The sequence below is a fragment of the Hyperoodon ampullatus genome (genome assembly GCF_949752795.1).
Source record: "Hyperoodon ampullatus genome assembly, chromosome: X".
NCBI classification, from domain to species: Eukaryota; Metazoa; Chordata; class Mammalia; order Artiodactyla; family Ziphiidae; genus Hyperoodon; species Hyperoodon ampullatus.
In genome coordinates, this window is record NC_136913.1 from 17,514,592 (window position 1) to 17,533,024 (window position 18,433).

Here is an 18,433-nt window from a genome sequence, read left to right on the forward strand (position 1 = left end):
TTTGCTGTACACCTAAAATTAACACAACATTGTAAATCAACTATACTTCAATAAAATTTTAAAAAACAGGACAAATTGATATTGCCACTCAAAAAAAAATTCCAAGTAACACATGTTCAATTGTAAAAACACCTCAAACCCAAAGTTGACATTTTTGCCTGACATTTGTCACTTGGGCCAATTGACTGAGCCTGCTTGAAGAATTTCTACCACAATATTTGACCAGCTTACTTTTAGAACTTTTAAGACACTAAGTTAGTAGATTATAAATGATAAATATGATAAAACGCCAGATTGGAATTTTTATTATATATGCAGAATTGAGTTTTTTTTTCCCTAAAGGGGCTATAAATTTCCTAAAAGCTTTAATCATCACAGCAGTCACTTCCTTTGCCATTTACAAAACACTTCCATAGACATCTTGGTTGAATTTTAGAACCACCCTGTGAGGCAGGCAGCATTGGTAACTGGCTCTACTTTGCAGGTGGGGAAATGAAGCAGAGAGAGAGTAACAGATTTGCCCAAGCTCACATAGCTAGGACATGGCAGAGTCCTGTGCTCCCCAGGGCCCAGATGAGGCTTACTACTTATTGGACTCACTTTCTGAAATTGAGCCACCAGGGGGAGGGAGGGGCAAAACAGTTTATTTATCAATCTTAGGCAAACAGATCACAGAAAAAAAGGAAGAGGTCAAATTCAGATTTTCATTGACAAATGCACCCTGTGCTCTAATTACCTTCTAGTTCCCTCTGATGCAGGCCAGTCTCGGGAAAAGCCTGCATAAACTAGACCGTCCTCCTTGACCGTGGACCCCACATACACCCTCTACCTATCTTGGCTGAACAAACCTTAAGAAGTGATATGGCATCAGGGACTGCAAAAAGCCAAGGTTAAAATCTATTCTTGGGCTTCCCTGGTGGCGCAGTGGTTACAGTCCGCCTGCCGATGCAGGGGACACGGGTTCGTGCCCCGGTCCGGGAAGATCCCACATGCCGCGGAGCGGCTGGGCCCGTGAGCCATGGCCGCTGAGCCTGCGTGTCCGGAGCCTGTGCTCCGCAACGGGAGAGGCCGCAACAGTGAGAGGCCCACGTACGGCGCAAAAAAAAAAAAAAAAAAATCTATTCTTAGCAGGAAAGTATCTGAATTTAAAAGCAAAGTGCCCTTCAAACAAACAATTTAAGAATCAATTATAATGATCTCACTACATGTTTATATAAAACAAGAAAGACGGATGATGTATAGGATTTTAGTTCATTAAAAACTTTTGGACATTATTTTATTGAAATGTCTTAAAATAAGTAAAATTATAACTCTCTACTGTGGTTTAAAAGTATCTGATTTCCAGAGCAAAGCATTAGTCAGTGAAACGATATGATGGCAAATGATTTACCATATAGTAATCCTGAGATTGTACGGGCTCATGCCGGTCCTTAAATATATTCCAGCTTATCTTTAAGCCTATCTCGCTCCCAGCGGAAAATAAGAAATAATGAATATAAGTAAGGTTGGCTGTGCCTAAATGAAAACAACTAGATTTTAGAACCGTTTTCCTGCTAAAGGCATTGTAAAAAAAAATCTGATTGGATTTATGACAACACTGGCCATCTAAAAGCTACCTAAAAACAACAGAGCCCAGATTTACTGGACAGGAGGCACCTCTACTAACTCCTACCAGAATTTAGACCTTACTTCATCCACTGCTGCTCAATTCCAACATACTTGAGGGCAGGTCAACGGAAAGAACCTGTGAAGTGGAGGAGACAGCCTACGAATTCAGTGTCAGGAAGTCAACAAATCCTTACCAAGTGCCACGTGGGATGGGTACTAGTTGCTTGGAGTATTAAGTTTCAACCGGGAGTGGGGTTGGGAGAGAGTGGGGACATCAGTAAACTATATCCTGTCCCCCATATTTTGCTTTCTAGTATCTTTTTTGGTAAGAATGACCTAAAAATAAATCATTTTTATACTTTATAAGTACGACTGAGATATGTCCATTTACCAGTTTTTTCCAAAAGAAAGATGCCATATATAAGCAAACTATGTTTACTCACAGAGGTGAATGGATTCACTGGGCTTAATTTCAGACCAAACACAGTGAAATATTTGTGATATAAAGTATAGCATAATTTAAGTCACGTATATGTTGCTCTTCCAACTAACAAGACAAAAACAAAAATGTGCAGCATTATACTGCAGATTAGGGTGCATTCATCACTTCAAATGGTAACAATATCGTCATCATCATCCGTGATGTCACACTTCACAGTTTCGCCTCCGGGTTCCTTGGGAGCCTTTGACTACACTACCTCATACTTTCATCTTCGGCAGCTTCCTTCAACTCTTTTATAAAGGGATCCGCTTTGACATGACTCTCTTTGGCAAACTTTTTGCGACATATTTCTTAAAGGCTTTTCTAACCAGCAGCTAATGACCTCTTCTTCCAAAAGTTCTGTGTCATACATCACCTTCAAGATGTGGGCAGCTTTAGAGAAGAGAACTTGATGTAGTGCTACTGCACACTGCAAACTGTGACAAGGGTACTGCTGAGCTTTCCTGTATATAGTGGCAAAATTGTAGGAAATTTCTTAATTCGTTCTCTTAATCGTCTCATGAAAATGACCACCAGTCAACACAAGAGGACCTTTGGCTTTTACATCTGCTTCAACAATACCCTCTTTCTTTTTAACAAAATCAGCTGCTCCTTCAAGGTCATCACTAGGCGCCGGGCCTTTTGCTGAGTTTTCACCCATTCTGCGCTCTAAGCTACCCAAGTGGTGTCCATCCCCACAGCCTGTGGAGGGCAACTGAGTTCATGTGGTGGTGGTGATGGTGGTGACTCGTTGCTAGATATGGGGCCATTTTTCTTTCTCTTTAACCCTTCTAATTTCCTTCCCCCCCCCATGTACCCATTTCCTTTTCCCCCCCATGTACCCATTTCCTTTTTCTTAGGTGGTTCTTTGAAAATGAATATGCAGACCTTATGATCTGCATCAAGCATGCCTCGCTAGCCACAGGCTTTACAAAAATTACTTAGCAAGGACAAGTATTTTGGATGCAAGGTTTTCATTCTCAGGACAGAGAACACGTTTTTTAATGAACCCACCCCACAAGTCTTGAAACTTTAGCCTTGTGAGATCCAATGACAATCCAATGGTCATTCTAAACATCAAAATGCTCTTTGCTCCAACCAACATATCCAGAGGCATACACTGGAGGCCAATCAAGCACCTTTATCATGTCAACCATCTCCTTTTGTTCCATTTATTCTATTTCTTTTGCCCCCCAACCTTAACAGTCAGAGTGTCAGGTATGGTCACAACTGGGCTGACACAATGCAGCTGGCATTGAGGCTATTTTTGCTTACTGGTAAGCTTGATAAGAGGCAGAGATATTTTATTATATTCTGGTTACTACTGCTGCGTGGAAAAATCACCTCAAAACTTAATGGTACAAGTTTGAGTTCTGGTTCCAAGTTAAGATGGAATAAATACATCCCACCCTGTCTCTCCATGAATGCAGCTATAAAAACTAGACAGAGTGGATGGAATAGCTATTTTAGGAGTGTGAAAAGTAAGTGGTAGCAAGCAGCCTGGAGAAGACGACTAGATTTCAGAGAACCACCAAATCAACAGCCAGTTTCACATTTTCCCCCAGTCTCCCCCAGCCTGGCCTAAAGGCAGCCGGAAACCCAGAACTGGGTGTTAGGTGCGGACATACGAGAGCATCAGGAGAAACCCTCTAAAAAAAAAAAAAAAGGCAGGAAAGGGGCCTCCTAATGCTCAGAGAGAGTGAGGGAATTCTCTACTGTCTTCCTCTTCCTTGTCCTCTTGTACCCCCAGGCCCCCTGCAATCCTGCAGTGGTGACAGCAGAGACAGTCAGTGGCAGAGCGGGCCCACAGGTGCCTGGAACTCCGAGAGGGGAATCTTTTGCTCTAATTGAAGGAGCTGTGGTCCCAAAGGTGGTGGCAGTGAATCTCCATTGCTTTTTTTTCTCCTTCTGAATGCCTGGCCTCAGACATGGGCCCAGTTGTCGGAAGCGTGAGGCCGAATGGAATAACTGGCCACAGGACTGAAAAGGGAGCCCCAGTAAACCAGAAAGCACAAAGCTGAACAGCACTAGAAGGACTTTGAAATCAGAACTGACACCACGACTGAAACGGACCTTGGCAACTTGAAACAACTAGGCCGACTGCCTGCTAAAGCAAAAATATCAACAGACTCCATAGGATACAAACAAGGGCCAGAATCTCATAAAATAATATTCAAAATGCTCAGGACAGGCTCCTAAATTACTTGGCATTCAAAGACGCAGGAAAATTTCAACTCACATGAGAAAAGACAATCGACAGACTCCAATCACAAGATGACACAGACATGAGAATTATCTGACAATGACTTTAAAGCAGTTATTATAAAAATTCTCCAAGAAGTGAGGGTAAACACTCTTGAAAAGAATGGAAAAAATAGAAAGTCTTAACAACTAAAGAGCCAAATGAAAATTTTAGGAACAAAAATTTTAATAAGCAAAAGAAAAAACTGACTAGAGGGGCTCACAAGAAGAATGGAGATGATAGAGGGTCAGTGAACTTAAAGACAGTTCAATGGAAATGATCCAGTCTGAACAACAGAAAAAAGACAAAGGGTTTAGGCTCAAATGCAGAAAGATCTCCTAGGGACTTCCCTGGTGGCACAGTGGTTAGGAATCCGCCTGCCAATGCAGGGGACACGGGTTTGAGCCCAGGTCCGGGAAGATCCCACATGCCGTGGAGCGGCTGGGCCCGTGCACCACAACTACTGAGCCTGCGCTCTAGAGCCCGTGCTCCGCAATGAGAGAAGCCACTGCAATGAGAGGCCCATGCACTGCAACGAAGGGTAGCCCCTGCTTGCCGCAACTAGAGAAAGCCTGCACGCAGCAATGAAGACCAAATGCAGCCAAAAATAAATAAATAAATAAATAAATTTATTTAAAAAAAGAGAAAGATCTCCTAGAAATCAAGACCCTCTCCCAAAGACCCATAAACCAATAGGAAAAAAGGGGAGAGGGTTATGGATAGATAGTGCTCAAAAAAAAAAGAGGGAAATATGCTCAATTTCGCTCAGAGTAAGAGAAATACAAACTAAAACTAACTGAGATATCATCCCATAACCATCAGGTTAACAAGAGTCTAAAATATTGGCAACCTATTTTGTTAGTGAGGCTGTAAAGAAAGATAACAGTATAACCCACAGATAGGAATCTGACACTATTTACCAAAATTACAGGTGCATTTATTCTTTAATTCACAAATACCACTTTGGGCTACCTAATCACAAATACACCCATACATGTATTAAATGGCCCATGTATGAAGTTATTCATCGCAGCTTAGTAGCAAAAAACTATACATCCAAGTGTCCCATAAAAAAGGTATTGGTAGAATAAACAATGATACATCCACCCAATGAAGTACTATTCAGCTATAAAGAAGAATAAGGAAGATTCCCATATTCTGATTTGGAAAGGTGTCCTGGCTAAACTGTATTTGGTCTGGTACCTTCTGAGTAAGAAAGAGAGAATAAGAATGCCAGATAGTACATATTTTCGGCTCTGTGGGCCACACAGTCTCCACCATTGTAGCCCCAAAGTGGCCACAGGAGAATGGATGCATTCCAATAAAACTTTAGTTACAAAATAAAGGCAGCCAGCTTGCAGGTTGTAGCTTGCTGACAACGGACATAAAGAAGCACTGAAAGGATAAATAAGAAACTAAAAAAACTTAGAGGAAACAGCACAGATGGGATAAAAACAGATAAATTGGACTTCAAAATTAAAAACTCATGCGTTAAAGAACAGCATCAAGAAAGTTAAAAGATAAATCACCGAACAGGAGAAAATATTTGCAAATCGTATATCTGACAAGGGGTTATGTCTCCAGATTACATAAAGGATTCTTACAGCTCAGCAAGATGTCAAATAGCCCAACTGAATAAAAGGACAAAGGATTTGAATAGACATTTCTGCAAAGATATACGAATGGTCAATAAACACATGAAAAGACATTCAACATCCTTAGTCATCAAGGAAATTCAAATCAAAACCAAAATGAGGGCCTCCCTGGTGGCGCAGTGGTTGAGAGTCCGCCTGCCGATGCAGGGGATACGGGTTCGTGCCCCGGTCTGGGAGGATCCCATGTGCCGCGGAGCGGCTGGGCCCGTGAGCCATGGCTGCTGGGCCTGCGCGTCCGGAGCCTGTGCTCCGCAACGGGAGAGGCCACAGCAGTGAGAGGCCCGCATACCACAAAAAAAAAAAAAAAAAAAAAAAAAAACCAAAATGAGATAACACTTCAAACCTACTAGGATGGCTATAATTTAAAAAAGAAAGACAGAAAATAACAAGTGTTGGTGAGGATGTGGTGAAATTGGAATGCTCACACACTGCTGATGGGAATGTAAAATGGTGCAACTGCTTTGGAAAATTTTTCTGGAAAGGAGTTCCTCAAAAGGTTAAATATAAGGTGGAAGCAACCCCAGTGTCCATCAATGGATGAATGGATAAACAAAATGTGGTCTATCCATACAGCAGAATATTATTCAGCCTTAAAAAGGAAGGAAATTCTGACACATGCTACAGCGTGGATGAACTGAGGACATTATGCTAAATGAAAAAAGCCAGCCACACACACACCCAGAACACTGTACGATTCCACTTACAAAACGTACCTGGAGTAGTCAAACTCAGAGACAGAAAGTAGAATGGTGGTTACTGGTAGCTGGGGGAAGGGCCGAGTGAGGAATCATGGTTTAATGGGTACAGAGTTCTCGTTTTGTAAGATGAAAAAGTGCTGGAGACTGGTTACACAACGGTATGAATGTACCACACTACTGAACGGCACACTTAGAAACAGTTAAGATGGTAAATTTTATGATGTGTTTATCACAATAAAAAACTTTTAAAAGAACATTAGAGTTACCATATGACCCAGAAATCCCACTGCTAGGTGTATACCCAAGAGAAATGCAAACACAAGTCCATGCCAAAACTTGTAGCATTATTCACAACAGCCCAAACTGGAAATAACCCCATCAACGGAAGGATGGAAAAATATAATGTGGTGTATCCATACAACAAAATACTGTTCAGCAATAAAAAAGTAATGAAGTACTGATATATACCACAACATGGATGAATCTTGAAAACACATTAAGTGAAAGAAGACAGTCACAACGAACCAGCATTACATGATTCCATTTATATGAATAAACAAATCTCTAGAGACAGATAGTTGTTACTCCTGGCCAGGCTGGCAAACAGAAGCGATCATACTCTGAGGTGCTGTCGGCATTCACTAGTCTTTTTTGATCCACGTGCTGGGTTACATGGTGTGTACAGTTTGTGAAAAGTCATAGAGCAGCACACAAGACTGTACCCCTTCCTGTATATATGCTATACCTCAATAAAAAGGAAAAATCAAGAGCTCATCACAAAGCGGGGTTTTGTGCCTTCTCACCTCCTTTCTGCAGCACAGGACCAGGAATGGAGTTAGCATGGATCTCCAACCTCAAAACTTAGGGAAAAAAATTTTTTTAACCAACTGTAGAACTATAACACGACCCTACGACATGATGATCATCCAAAGGATCTGAGCCCCCAGTCTTTACTATTACACAGAGCACATTTCCTTCCATACTGAGGTTCTGGTGTGTTTATTGCTGGGAGCAAGAGGAAGGCAAAGACATGGGGGACTGACATTTACTGAGCACTTACTAAGTTCAGGGCACTTGCTTGAATCTCTACCTACAGGTTTTTTAAATGGGGGTCAGAGATGTTAAGTAAGTTATCCAGGGTCACACAGCCTATAAATGACAGGGCAGAAATTAAAACCTGATCCGTAAAGCCAATGTCCTTTCCCCTCTGCCACTCGTATTGCTGAGCGCAGTGGGATACAATGATGGAACACATGTTGGTAAAGTTTCATCACGGATCTGTTTTGTCAGTTTTTACTCTAGAAGGCAGAAAGGCAATTTGCCTAAAGGACAACGTGCATTTCTTATACGTTCCTGGATGGTGAGATGAAAGAGAGGCAACCATGGTCCTGCCAGCTAGACTCCAAGTCCCTGGAGTACTCATCCTGGGGCAAGACCCATCTCCCAGATGTTTGAAGCAAGGCGTCAGATTTGGTTTATCCAAAGTCACCTGTGTCAAACTGAATTTGAGATGAATCACAGCCCTCAATGTAAAAGCTAAAACTATAAAGCTTTCAGAAGAACACGTAGAAGAGGAGCTGCAAAACCACAACCTGGACATAGGCAAAGATTTCTTAGACAGGACACAGAAGGCAAACTTAACAGGAAAAGAGCCTAAATTAGATTTAATCAAAGTTAAAATTTTCTGCTCATGAAATGTCACAAGTAGATGAATAAGCAAGCCACAGTCTGGGAGCAAATGTTCACAAAATATACTTCCGACAAAGCACTTGAATCCGGAATACATAAAGAACTCTTCTAATTCAATAATAAGATGACAACCCAACTAAACGGGTAAATGGCTTGAACAGACATCTCACAAAGGAAGATGTCTGCATGGCTAAACAGCACATGAAAAGGTGCTCGACATCACCGATCATCATGGAAAGGTGACTTAAAACCATAATGAGAAACCACCACACCCCCCAACTAGCAGGGCCAAAATAGAAAAGCTCAGTAATACAAAGTGCTGGTGAGGACAAGAAGCCACGGGAACTCTTGTGCGTCGGTGCTAGGAATATAAAATGGTACCACTTTGAAAAAAAGTTTGGAAGTTTCTTAAATAGTTTAACATACACCTACCCTTTGATCCAGCCATTCCACTCCTAGGTATTTACCCGAGAGGAATAAAAAACATTTGCCATCAAAAAGACCCACATACAAATGTTCACAGTAGCTTTATTTATAATAGCCCCAAACTGGGAACAACCCAAATGTCCTTCAACAGGAGAATGGTTAAACCAACTGTGATATATTCATGCAATGGAATAGTACTTGGCATTAAAAAGGGACAAGCTACTGATAACAGCAACAGCACGGATGAATGCTGAGTGAAGGAAGCCAGACACTGAAGAGTACACACTGAGTCCATTTACACAGAACTCTAGAAAAGGCAAATCTAATCTAAAGTGACAGCATAAGAGTCATCGCCCGGGGCCAGGAATGGGAGTGGAAAGGGGAATGAGTGGGAGGGGACATAAGGGAACTTTCTGGGCAGATGGAAACTATATTGTGATAGGATTTGCTTACCTAGGTTTAGTCGTTTCTCAAAGGTGTACAACTAAGATTTGTGAATTTCAATGTAAGTACATTTTTACACTAACAATGGTGAAAAGTATAATCAAGTACGGGGTGCGGAGTGAGTAGAGGTGAAGAAGAAATAAAGATGGCAGAATGTTAATAACTGCTGAAGCTGCGTAATGCACGTGCTTGAAATTTTCCATAATAAAAAAATTGAAGAGAAGAAAAAAAATCATCTACATCGAATGCTCCCGCTCTCGCCCTGCCCCTCCGTGTCCAGTTCTGCCTGGCCCCTGGGCTGCCCTCCCGCAGCCCCAACTCCTGAGTGAACTCTGCTTCCTGCCAAGGTCTGCCGCTTGACTCCTTTCTGCTCTACAACTCCCCACCACCAACCAAGCCCCTATAACCGCCAGGCATTTCTGCCAAGCCCTGTCGCACCCAATAGCTCCAAACCTGTTCAAGGGACTGGGAAACAAGAAGTTTTCCAGCTTGCTTTTCAAGAGTTCAGTCCTCTCCCGCCTACACTGTCTGACCGGGATTTAAACAGTACCTATCTCAAAAGCCTGATACTTAGATGGCTTTAAAAGATAGTTTATGGCTTGTATTCCAAAAATATGTCTGTAAGTTGACAACTGGAAACTGAACATACATTTTCCCGCATAACAAATATTATACAGCCAGTAATGCAGCAGTCCAGTCCACAAATATCTATCTACCCACTGTATGCACTCAAGGCTCCAACAGCAATGCCTCAATTCAATGCTACAGGTGCAATGCTTCTCTCATCAGCCAGTTCACGTGACTAAGAGTTGAGGAAAGTTCCAGGCTCAATGCTGAGTCAGTAGCAGTAAAAGCGGTTCAAAAGGAAGGAGGCTCAGGGAAGGGCCCCTCTGGGCAAGCCAGCAGCCACGTGCAGCAGAGGACAGCTGAGGTCCGGTCTGGGGCTCGTGTGCACGGGTCCCTGGATGTACAGTCATTGTTGCCTGAGCCGGCCGGCAGGGAGACACAAAAAGTGGGAGAAGGCTTCTGACTTACAGCCCCATCTTTAATCTCCTACTGCACTTGCTTGAAATAAAATCACATTTATATTATAGAAAATAAACATTATAGAACATGTGGACAAACAACAAGAACCAGTCTGCCCAGCACACAATCGAAACCACTGTTTCCATTCCAGTGTGGCTGGTGTGAGTTCTTCTCTTCTATTAGATATGTACCACCCAGAAATGTGTCGTTAGGATGTATCTTATTTTTTAATAAAATCACAATCGCACTATGCCTGGCCACCATTTTCAACTTGGTTTCTATAGGAAACCACATTCTGATTTCCTTTTGAGGGTCCCCAACAAATTTTGCTTCATCTCGACAGGAGAAACCAAGTGTCATCTGTGTCCCCTGAGAGTTATTCTAAAAAGGAGCTGGATACATATTCCTAGGAAACACTCAAAGTGTAGCAAAGAAAACTGCATCTGGTTCCCTGCCATTGAGGAGTTCACTGGCAGAAGATCAACCATTAAATCAGTAATTATTTAATCACAATTGTGTTACTTGCTAGGAAAGAAAACCACAGTGTGTGTACAACTGATGGGGGGCAGAGAAGTTCGTGAAGGCTTCCTTGAAGACCTGAGATGTGAAGGCTGAAGGAGCTTTGGGCAGAGGAGGACTGCCAGGTGGTGGAGGGTGCCAGGATACGGTGGCTTCTAAGCAGATGACATGGGCGGGAATGCACCGAGACTGGCCCAACCTTGAAAGACCAGTTACAAAGCTGCTGACAGTAAGCTGGATGAGAGAAGCCAATGCTTGGACCAAGATGGTGGCAGGCATTTCTAGCAGAATGCACAGCAAGCTATATTAGTTAGGATGAGCTAGGCTGTGCTGACACATCAGACAAATCCCCCAAATTTCAGGGGCTTAACTGCCATCTTGAACACACAACCTTCAAGTTTGCCACGACAGAGGCAAACTTCACTGGTAGAGAGAAGGGAAGCAGGTTTGAGAACCATTTGGAAGCAACAGGCTGGATTTGGCCATGAGGGACAGGGCGGAGTCAAGAATGACTCCTAGGTTTTTGACTCGAACTGCTAAATTGCTGATTTCACTCATCAAAGTTTACTTACATGAGGGAAGGCAATGTCTAACTATTGCCCTTACATTCTGCTGGAAATATTGATAGATTTGGCCAGTCTCCTGACAATGTATAGGTGGCACCCAAAACGTGCATTCTACAACCACCACAGCCATGTGTCCACAGGACTGTCTTCCTTGGAACTTCATGCATTTTCCAGAATGGTGAGGAAAAAGGATGCACCAAATTATTAGAAGTCTTAAGACATCTTTAAGTCTCTCTCTCTCTTTTTTTTTTCTAATATTTATTTATTGGGCTGTGCCGGGTCTTAGTTGCAGCATGCGGGATCTAGTTTCCTGACCAGGGATTGAACCCGGTCCCCCTGCATTCGGAGTGTGGAATCTTAGCCACTGGACCACCGGGGAAGACCCTAAGTCTCTTTCTTAAGCAGGAGCCAATGCACCTGTGGATTAAGCCCATTAAAGTCAGCTGAGAGATACATTCAGGCATTTCTAGCAGAACGCACAGCAAGCTATATTAGTCAGAATGAGCTAGGCTATGCTGCCACATCAGTCAAATCCCCTGAATTTCAGGGGCTTAACTGCCATCTTGAACATATAACCTTCAAGTTTGCCATGACAGAGGCAAAGAGAGATGGAGGCGGCGTATCATCTAACTCTCAGTCGCTTTCAAAGTGACACTTGCTGATGCTGCTCACATTTCATTGGCCAGCACTCGTCAAAAGAACCCCAGCTAACTGCAAAGGAGATGAGGCAATGTGGAAGACTCTACGGAAGCCTGGTGGGCACGTTCTGTGCCACACAACGCATCAAGCGAACGAAGAATCCATGAATAACATCACAGAAGGTGAAGCGAGACACAACCCACATGAAGGGCAGAGAATGGAACTAGAGCTGGCCTTATTTTAAACCATTATATATCCTTTTTTGTTGCAAAAATCCCAATATTACTGTTGGATAAAAACTAACAGAATCACTCCAGTATCATTTAATACAAAAGGAAAAAATTACCTAGCCTCCAAAACCAGTGAAACCAGGGAGGAAGCTAGAATGTCTCCTCCCATGGCTGGGATGAAACTGATGGCCCAAGCATTTCCATTCCATTTTCTTGGCCCACAGCAGCATAGTGAGGGGCCCCACGATTGGCATATATTATTACCAGTGACAGTCCATTACATGAGATGATACATGACCTGACTTTCTCTTGGAAAGGCATGCCCTAGGAGACAACTTTCTAGCAGTTGGGCTATATTTTCATAACCCAAGTTGCACTCTCTTACCACTATAAAAACCACCCCCAAGTCTTAGGAGCCTGACTAAATAAAAGCTTCTCTCTTGCTTATGCAAAATTCAAAGTGGATGATTCTGGTCCAACAGCTGTCCTCAAAAGAGTGGTTCAGGGATCCAGGTACCTTCCATCATGTGCTACTGCCATCTTCTACAGCCAGCCTCCAAGGGCCCCACGGAGACCACAGAAAGGGATGAGAGAGTATGAGAAGATCTACAGATATGCCAACGCCTTGGCCCAAAGTGACAGACATGACTAATACTCACATTTCACTGGCCAGAACTAGTTATATGGCCCACACAGACTCAAAGGGTGCTGGGAAACGTAGTCCCTGATTCCCAGCAACAAGTAGGAGCATCAATCTCCTGACCACCTAGCTACCTCTGCCACACTTTGTATCCTCCAAATGACGCTTGTCAGAAAAGGGGAATCATTAGGACAGAGCAAAGTCAAGTAACTAACCTGGAGACTGATGTCTTGGTCTTTTAATCAACGTTCAGGAAATGCAAGGATTTCCTGTTGCAGGTGGCAATACCTCCCAACGTTTAAAAACACTGTGAACATGGCTGAAGAAAAAAATCAGAAGCAGGGCCCCCGAGTCAGGAAAGTAGCATGTACGTGCGGTTCAGAGAGGAGGGAGGGCAGGCAGAGTCAGGCACATCAGGTATGGGAAGCTCACCTGAGTCCCAGGTCGTGATCAAAGGGGCTGTTCTTGACATTGGAGCAGTTAATAGCTAACTCAATAACCACAATAAGTGTATTCAACTACAGCATCCTGGGAGAACAGTTTCTGTGGTCAAAATGTTTGGGAAAGCATGAGACAGAGTTACCCAGGTTTCCTTCCTGTAGGATGTCCCGAGTTTTCCATACATTCACAAGCACTGAGAACCTCGAGGAGGGAGACACAGCATGCACCTGAGGAAGCAGAGGAGGCTGCTCTGTGCAAACACACCCAACACACACAGTACATTAGCTAAAGTCGTGACTATGAATTCTGTTCAAGTAGAGAAATGGGCACCTCGACAAAAGGCGCCAAGGCATATCCAGAAGAGGCGGTTTCTTCTAAAAAAAAAACCAAAAAAAAGAGACATGTTCTGTTCTCCAAATCCTAGAAGTAACAGAGTGATTGACCCTCACTTGTTGAATTTGATAGCTTTACTGAATTCGAGACCCTCGTCTTTGAGGATGGATGCTGGATGTTTAAAAAAAAAAAACCCAAAAGAAACAAACAAAAAAACAGGTCCTTCTATGGGCCAAAGGCACACAGAGATGAGCACCACCTCTGCTAAAAGTAAAAAGAACGTCCCTCAAAAAATTAAACATAGAATTACCGTTTGACCCAGTAATTCCACGTCCAGGTATACACCCGAAAATGTGAAAGCAGAGACTTGAACAGATATTTATCCACCCATGGTCATTACAGCATTATTCACCATAGCCTAAGACATCACGCTAAGTGAAATAAGCCAGTCACAGAAAGACAAATACTGTATGATTCCACTTATATGAGGCATCTAGAGTAGTCAAATTCATAGAGACAGAGGATAGGACAGTGGGTACCAGGGGCTGGGGGAGTGAGGAGTGGCAAGTTATTAAGGGGTACAGAGATTCTGTTTGGGATGATGAAAAAGTTCTGGAAATGGACAGTGGGGACGACTGCACAGCAGTGCGACTGTACTTAATGACTCTGAAATCCACACTTAAAAATGGTTTCAACGGCAAATTTTATATTATGTACACTTTACCATAATTAAAAAAAAAAGCCAATGAGATGATCCTCAGGCCTCATGGCTTATGGTGGTTTTCTTTCACAACAGTGCCCACGTGCCCCCTTGCATGGGTTGATGGCTGTCCTGCAGCCCATCAAATCACCCAGGCACTGGTGACACATAACCTCCTATTCAGACCCACAAAGGACCACATAAAACTGCACAAGGAGATGGAAAACACGATCCAACCCGGCCTTGACTTATTATGACAACAGGAGATAGGAAGTGCTTAAATTTCACATCTACGATCCCCGCCCCCCCCCGAAACACACCTGGGACAGTTCAATAGTTCTTGGAGAGCAAGGTTGTAGAACTTTTACAAAAAAGCCAAAGTGACAGATTTATATCTTTTTGGTGGAGACACCAAAAAGCTGTGAATGGCAGAGATCAGGAAGCCGGGGTGGGGGCGTGGTGTCTGTTTAAATCCATGAACCGACTTGTTGGAGTTTCGTATACTGTTTGTCAAACCTATGAAAAGAACTTATTAGTTATGATGATGTACTGAAAAATGATTTATTCAAGACCAGGCCAAGATCAACCAGCTGAAACTCCTAGGCAATCAGGACCCAGAACAAGAAAAGGTCATGTGCTCTTTGTGTAGCTCTGGAATTGAAAGCCCAAGATTTCTGCCTGAATGAATCTTCACACCCAACCAGAAGGAAGGGGTCCTGGCAGTAGATGAAGGCTTGTTTTACACACACACACATACACCCCAGAGAAGCAAAGCCACTGCACGCCAATTTTCAGAGTCGGCACCAGCAGGCAGGAGGCTACAGTTGTGCCTAATGGCCAAATGGACATTTAACTATTCAGAGAAGAGTCTGTTCAAACTCCATTTTCAGCAGAGAATGAACACAAGTCGAGAAAACCGAGTGGTTCCAGGTGAAATGGGCTCCTGAACAACTTTTCTAAAAAAGATGTTGCGTTGAAGAGTCTACTCTGAGTGGTCAGAAACATCCAGGGAGTGTTTTCAAAGGCCCAGCAGCCGCTTGTTTGAACAAGCCCGCTACTCCACCCCCCTTCCAGCTGGGGAGGATTTGCTCTGCAGAAAACAGATCCCGGCAAAGAAGTGATGGTAATAAAGCTAGCTTACCATCTCATTAGCACGGTGTGGCCGCCGCCATTTACCTTCTCACAAGCTTTTGGGGTTAGGGCAGGCATGTTACTCCTGTCTGACCAGTGGAGAAACCAAGGCACAAGGTCTCCCAGGTGAACTACTGTCCCACAATGCTTGTGAATATCACCCAAGTGCCAGAGGCTTGTCACATAGTTTCCAAAGGTTCGGTAAGGAAAACAGCCAAGCAACAATCCGTTCCACACCTTGAGGAACTCGTGCCAACCAAAAGTACTGATTTAAGGCTGGGTTCGTCTGGCACACTTATTACAGTGAGCTGAGTGTCCCGTTCCGGCAACGGAGGAGATCCCGAAGCCGGGAATGTTTGTGCATTACAGGATAAAATATATCTGTCACACTGGTAGTAGAGCACAGCCCCACTGTCAATCTGTGTTAAGTGTGCAAAAGAACACCAGGGCATTTCTAAGAGACGCCCCCTTCCCCCATCCCCCTTCCCCATTGTAATAGACCATTACCCACCCTTGATTGCAAAATGGAATCACGTGGGAAGCATTCGACAATCCTGAGGCCTTAGATTCTGACGCCATTGGTCTGGGATACAGTCTGGGCATTAGGAGTTTGAAAAGCTCCCACAGGTGATTCTAATGTGTAGCCAGGGTTGGGACCCCCACAGGAGTGAGAAACTAACAGGTGAATAACTAGTGGAGGTCGGGGAACTCAGCCTCGACTGGGTTACAGGCTGTTTCTTGGATCATCTGATGTTTAAAAAAACTGAAGAATAAATAACTATAAATGCCAGAGGCCTCTGTTTTCTTATCTGTAAAAGGGTACAAGGCTACCTACTCTGCCCTCCCCAAAAGGTGGGGCGGTCCTGTCGAAAGAGTCAGCTGGTGCTAGGACGGGGAGGAAGAGCTGGTGGTTCGGAGGCGTGTGCGAAGATAAGGAAAACTGGAAGGAGTGGGGTGGCGGCGAAAGGGGGCACCCGCCTCACCTGCGTCGTAGAAGGCGTCGAGCACGGCTGTCTCCCCAAAGTCGAGCTCCCCGAAGGGCACGGAGGTGAGGTGGGCGCCCTCAGCCTCGCAGGCCCGCAGCAAGCACCGCCGCGCCCCCGCCTCGGGGCCGCCAGCCGCGCCGCCCTGGGGGCTCTCGCTGCGCACGTACACTGCCCGCAGAGCCCGCCGCGGCCCGCCCCCGCCCTCGCCTCCAGCCGCCACGGGCTCCAGCGGCCACGCCGGCCCCGCCGCGCCCTCGTTCCCCGGCGGCAGCGGGCACTGTGCGGACTCGGCCGCCGCCCCGAGCGCCCCAGCCGGGGGAGCCCCGCCGCCGCTCTCCATGCGGCGGCCCTGCGCGCCCTTCCTTGTCCTACCTCCGCGCGAGTGGCCGGCGGCTGTGGCACCTGCTCCTGTGACGCAGGAAGGGAGCTGGGGCACCCAGCGCCCGCCGGTGGCCCCGCGACGGGCAGGGAACGGCGAGGCCCCTCAGCTGCACGCAGAAGCTTCAGCCCCGCAGCCCCCGAGCGCCCTTTGAAGGCTCGGGAGGAAGGGGCGGGGGCTGCGGACGTCACGGCGAGCGGAGGGCGGGGAGAGGTCTGGGAAGGGCGGCGGGGCAGGAGCCCGCAGGGCGCCCCCTGCCGCCTCCCCCGGGCAGCGCCTTAAGAAGGGCGGATTCACGAATTTCAGGGTTTTGCTGTTGTTGCCGTCCCTCCAGCCTTAGGAGTCCCATTTTTTTCCTCAAAACAATTTAAGGCTTTTCAAGCAGAGTAAAAGCTCTTTCAAAGCGCCGGTTGGATGTAAATCTTCAATTCCAAACTAAATACAGATATACTGTTAACCCAGAATCGAGATAAGATGCTTATTTAAAATACCTCTGAGTTTGTACTCCTTGTCCCCAGTTGCCAAGAGCATGGCCCTCCTGAGCTCATGCCCTGGAGACCCGCTTGTCCTTACTTTCACTGTGACCTTGACAAAAGCACCGTGATGCACCAGCATCAAATTTTGTTGGCCTGGAAAATAGACTCCAAGTAGCCTGCCTGCCGGATCTAAGAAATGCTGTGAACCCAAAGGGCTCTTTACTCTGGATCTTACCCACCTCACGATTTAAGCCCCAAGTATTAAAAAGTAGTATTACCACTGCAGGTAGTACTTGTATTTATTTAAAAGATAGAATGCACTGGACGTTGTCACAAGGTTTTGGGGTTTTTCTTTTTCTTTTTCTTTTTTTTTTGCGGTACGCGGGCCTCTCACTGTTGTGGCCTCTCCCGTTGCAGAGCACAGGCTCCGGACGCGCAGGCTCAGCGGCCATGGCTCACGGGCCCAGCCGCTCCACAGCATGTGGGATCTTCCCGGACCGGGGGCACGAACCCGTGTCCCCTGCATCGGCAGGCGGACTCTCAACCACTGCGCCACCAGGGAAGCCCATTTTCATTTTTAATAATAGTTTTATTGAGATATAATTCACAAACCATCCAATTAACCCATTTAAATAGTTTTTAGTTTATCCGCAGAGTTGAGCAGCCATCATCATACTGTTTTAGAACATTTTCATCACTCCCCAGAAAACCCCAGTACCCATCAACAACAGTCTCTCTCCACCTCCCACAACACCCCTCTGCCCCAGGCAACCACCAATCTACTTTCTGTCTCTATAGATTTGGCTGTTCTGGACATTTCCTATAAATGGAATCATACAATGTGTGGATAGAGGTTTTCATTTGTTCTGGGAGTATACCTAGGAATGGGATTTCGGGGTCATATGGCAACTTTATGTTTAAGCTTTGGAGAAGCTACCACTGCTTTCCAATGTGGCTCCACCGTTTTATACTTCCACCAGCAGTGTACAAGCATGCCAACTTCTCCACACTCTCACCAACACTTGTTATTGTCTTTTTGATTATAGCCATCCTAGTGGGAGTGAAGTGATAGCTCACTGGGATTCTGATTTGCGTTTCTCTTAAAGACTAATGATGTTGAGCAT

General features: G+C 44.9%; 1 protein-coding gene across 1 annotated transcript in view; it reads right to left on the minus strand.

Moving 5' to 3' along the window:
• The window catches only part of MAP3K15 (mitogen-activated protein kinase kinase kinase 15), a gene marked incomplete at its 5' end in the record, with an annotated part of 129,014 nt that extends 112,220 nt beyond the window's left edge, over positions 1 to 16,794 (minus strand). Inside the window, 1 exon segment of the mRNA XM_079727966.1 lies at positions 16,452 to 16,794. Coding sequence (XP_079584092.1) covers positions 16,452 to 16,794 — 343 coding nt within the window.
• Positions 16,795 to 18,433: the final 1,639 nt, after the last annotated feature.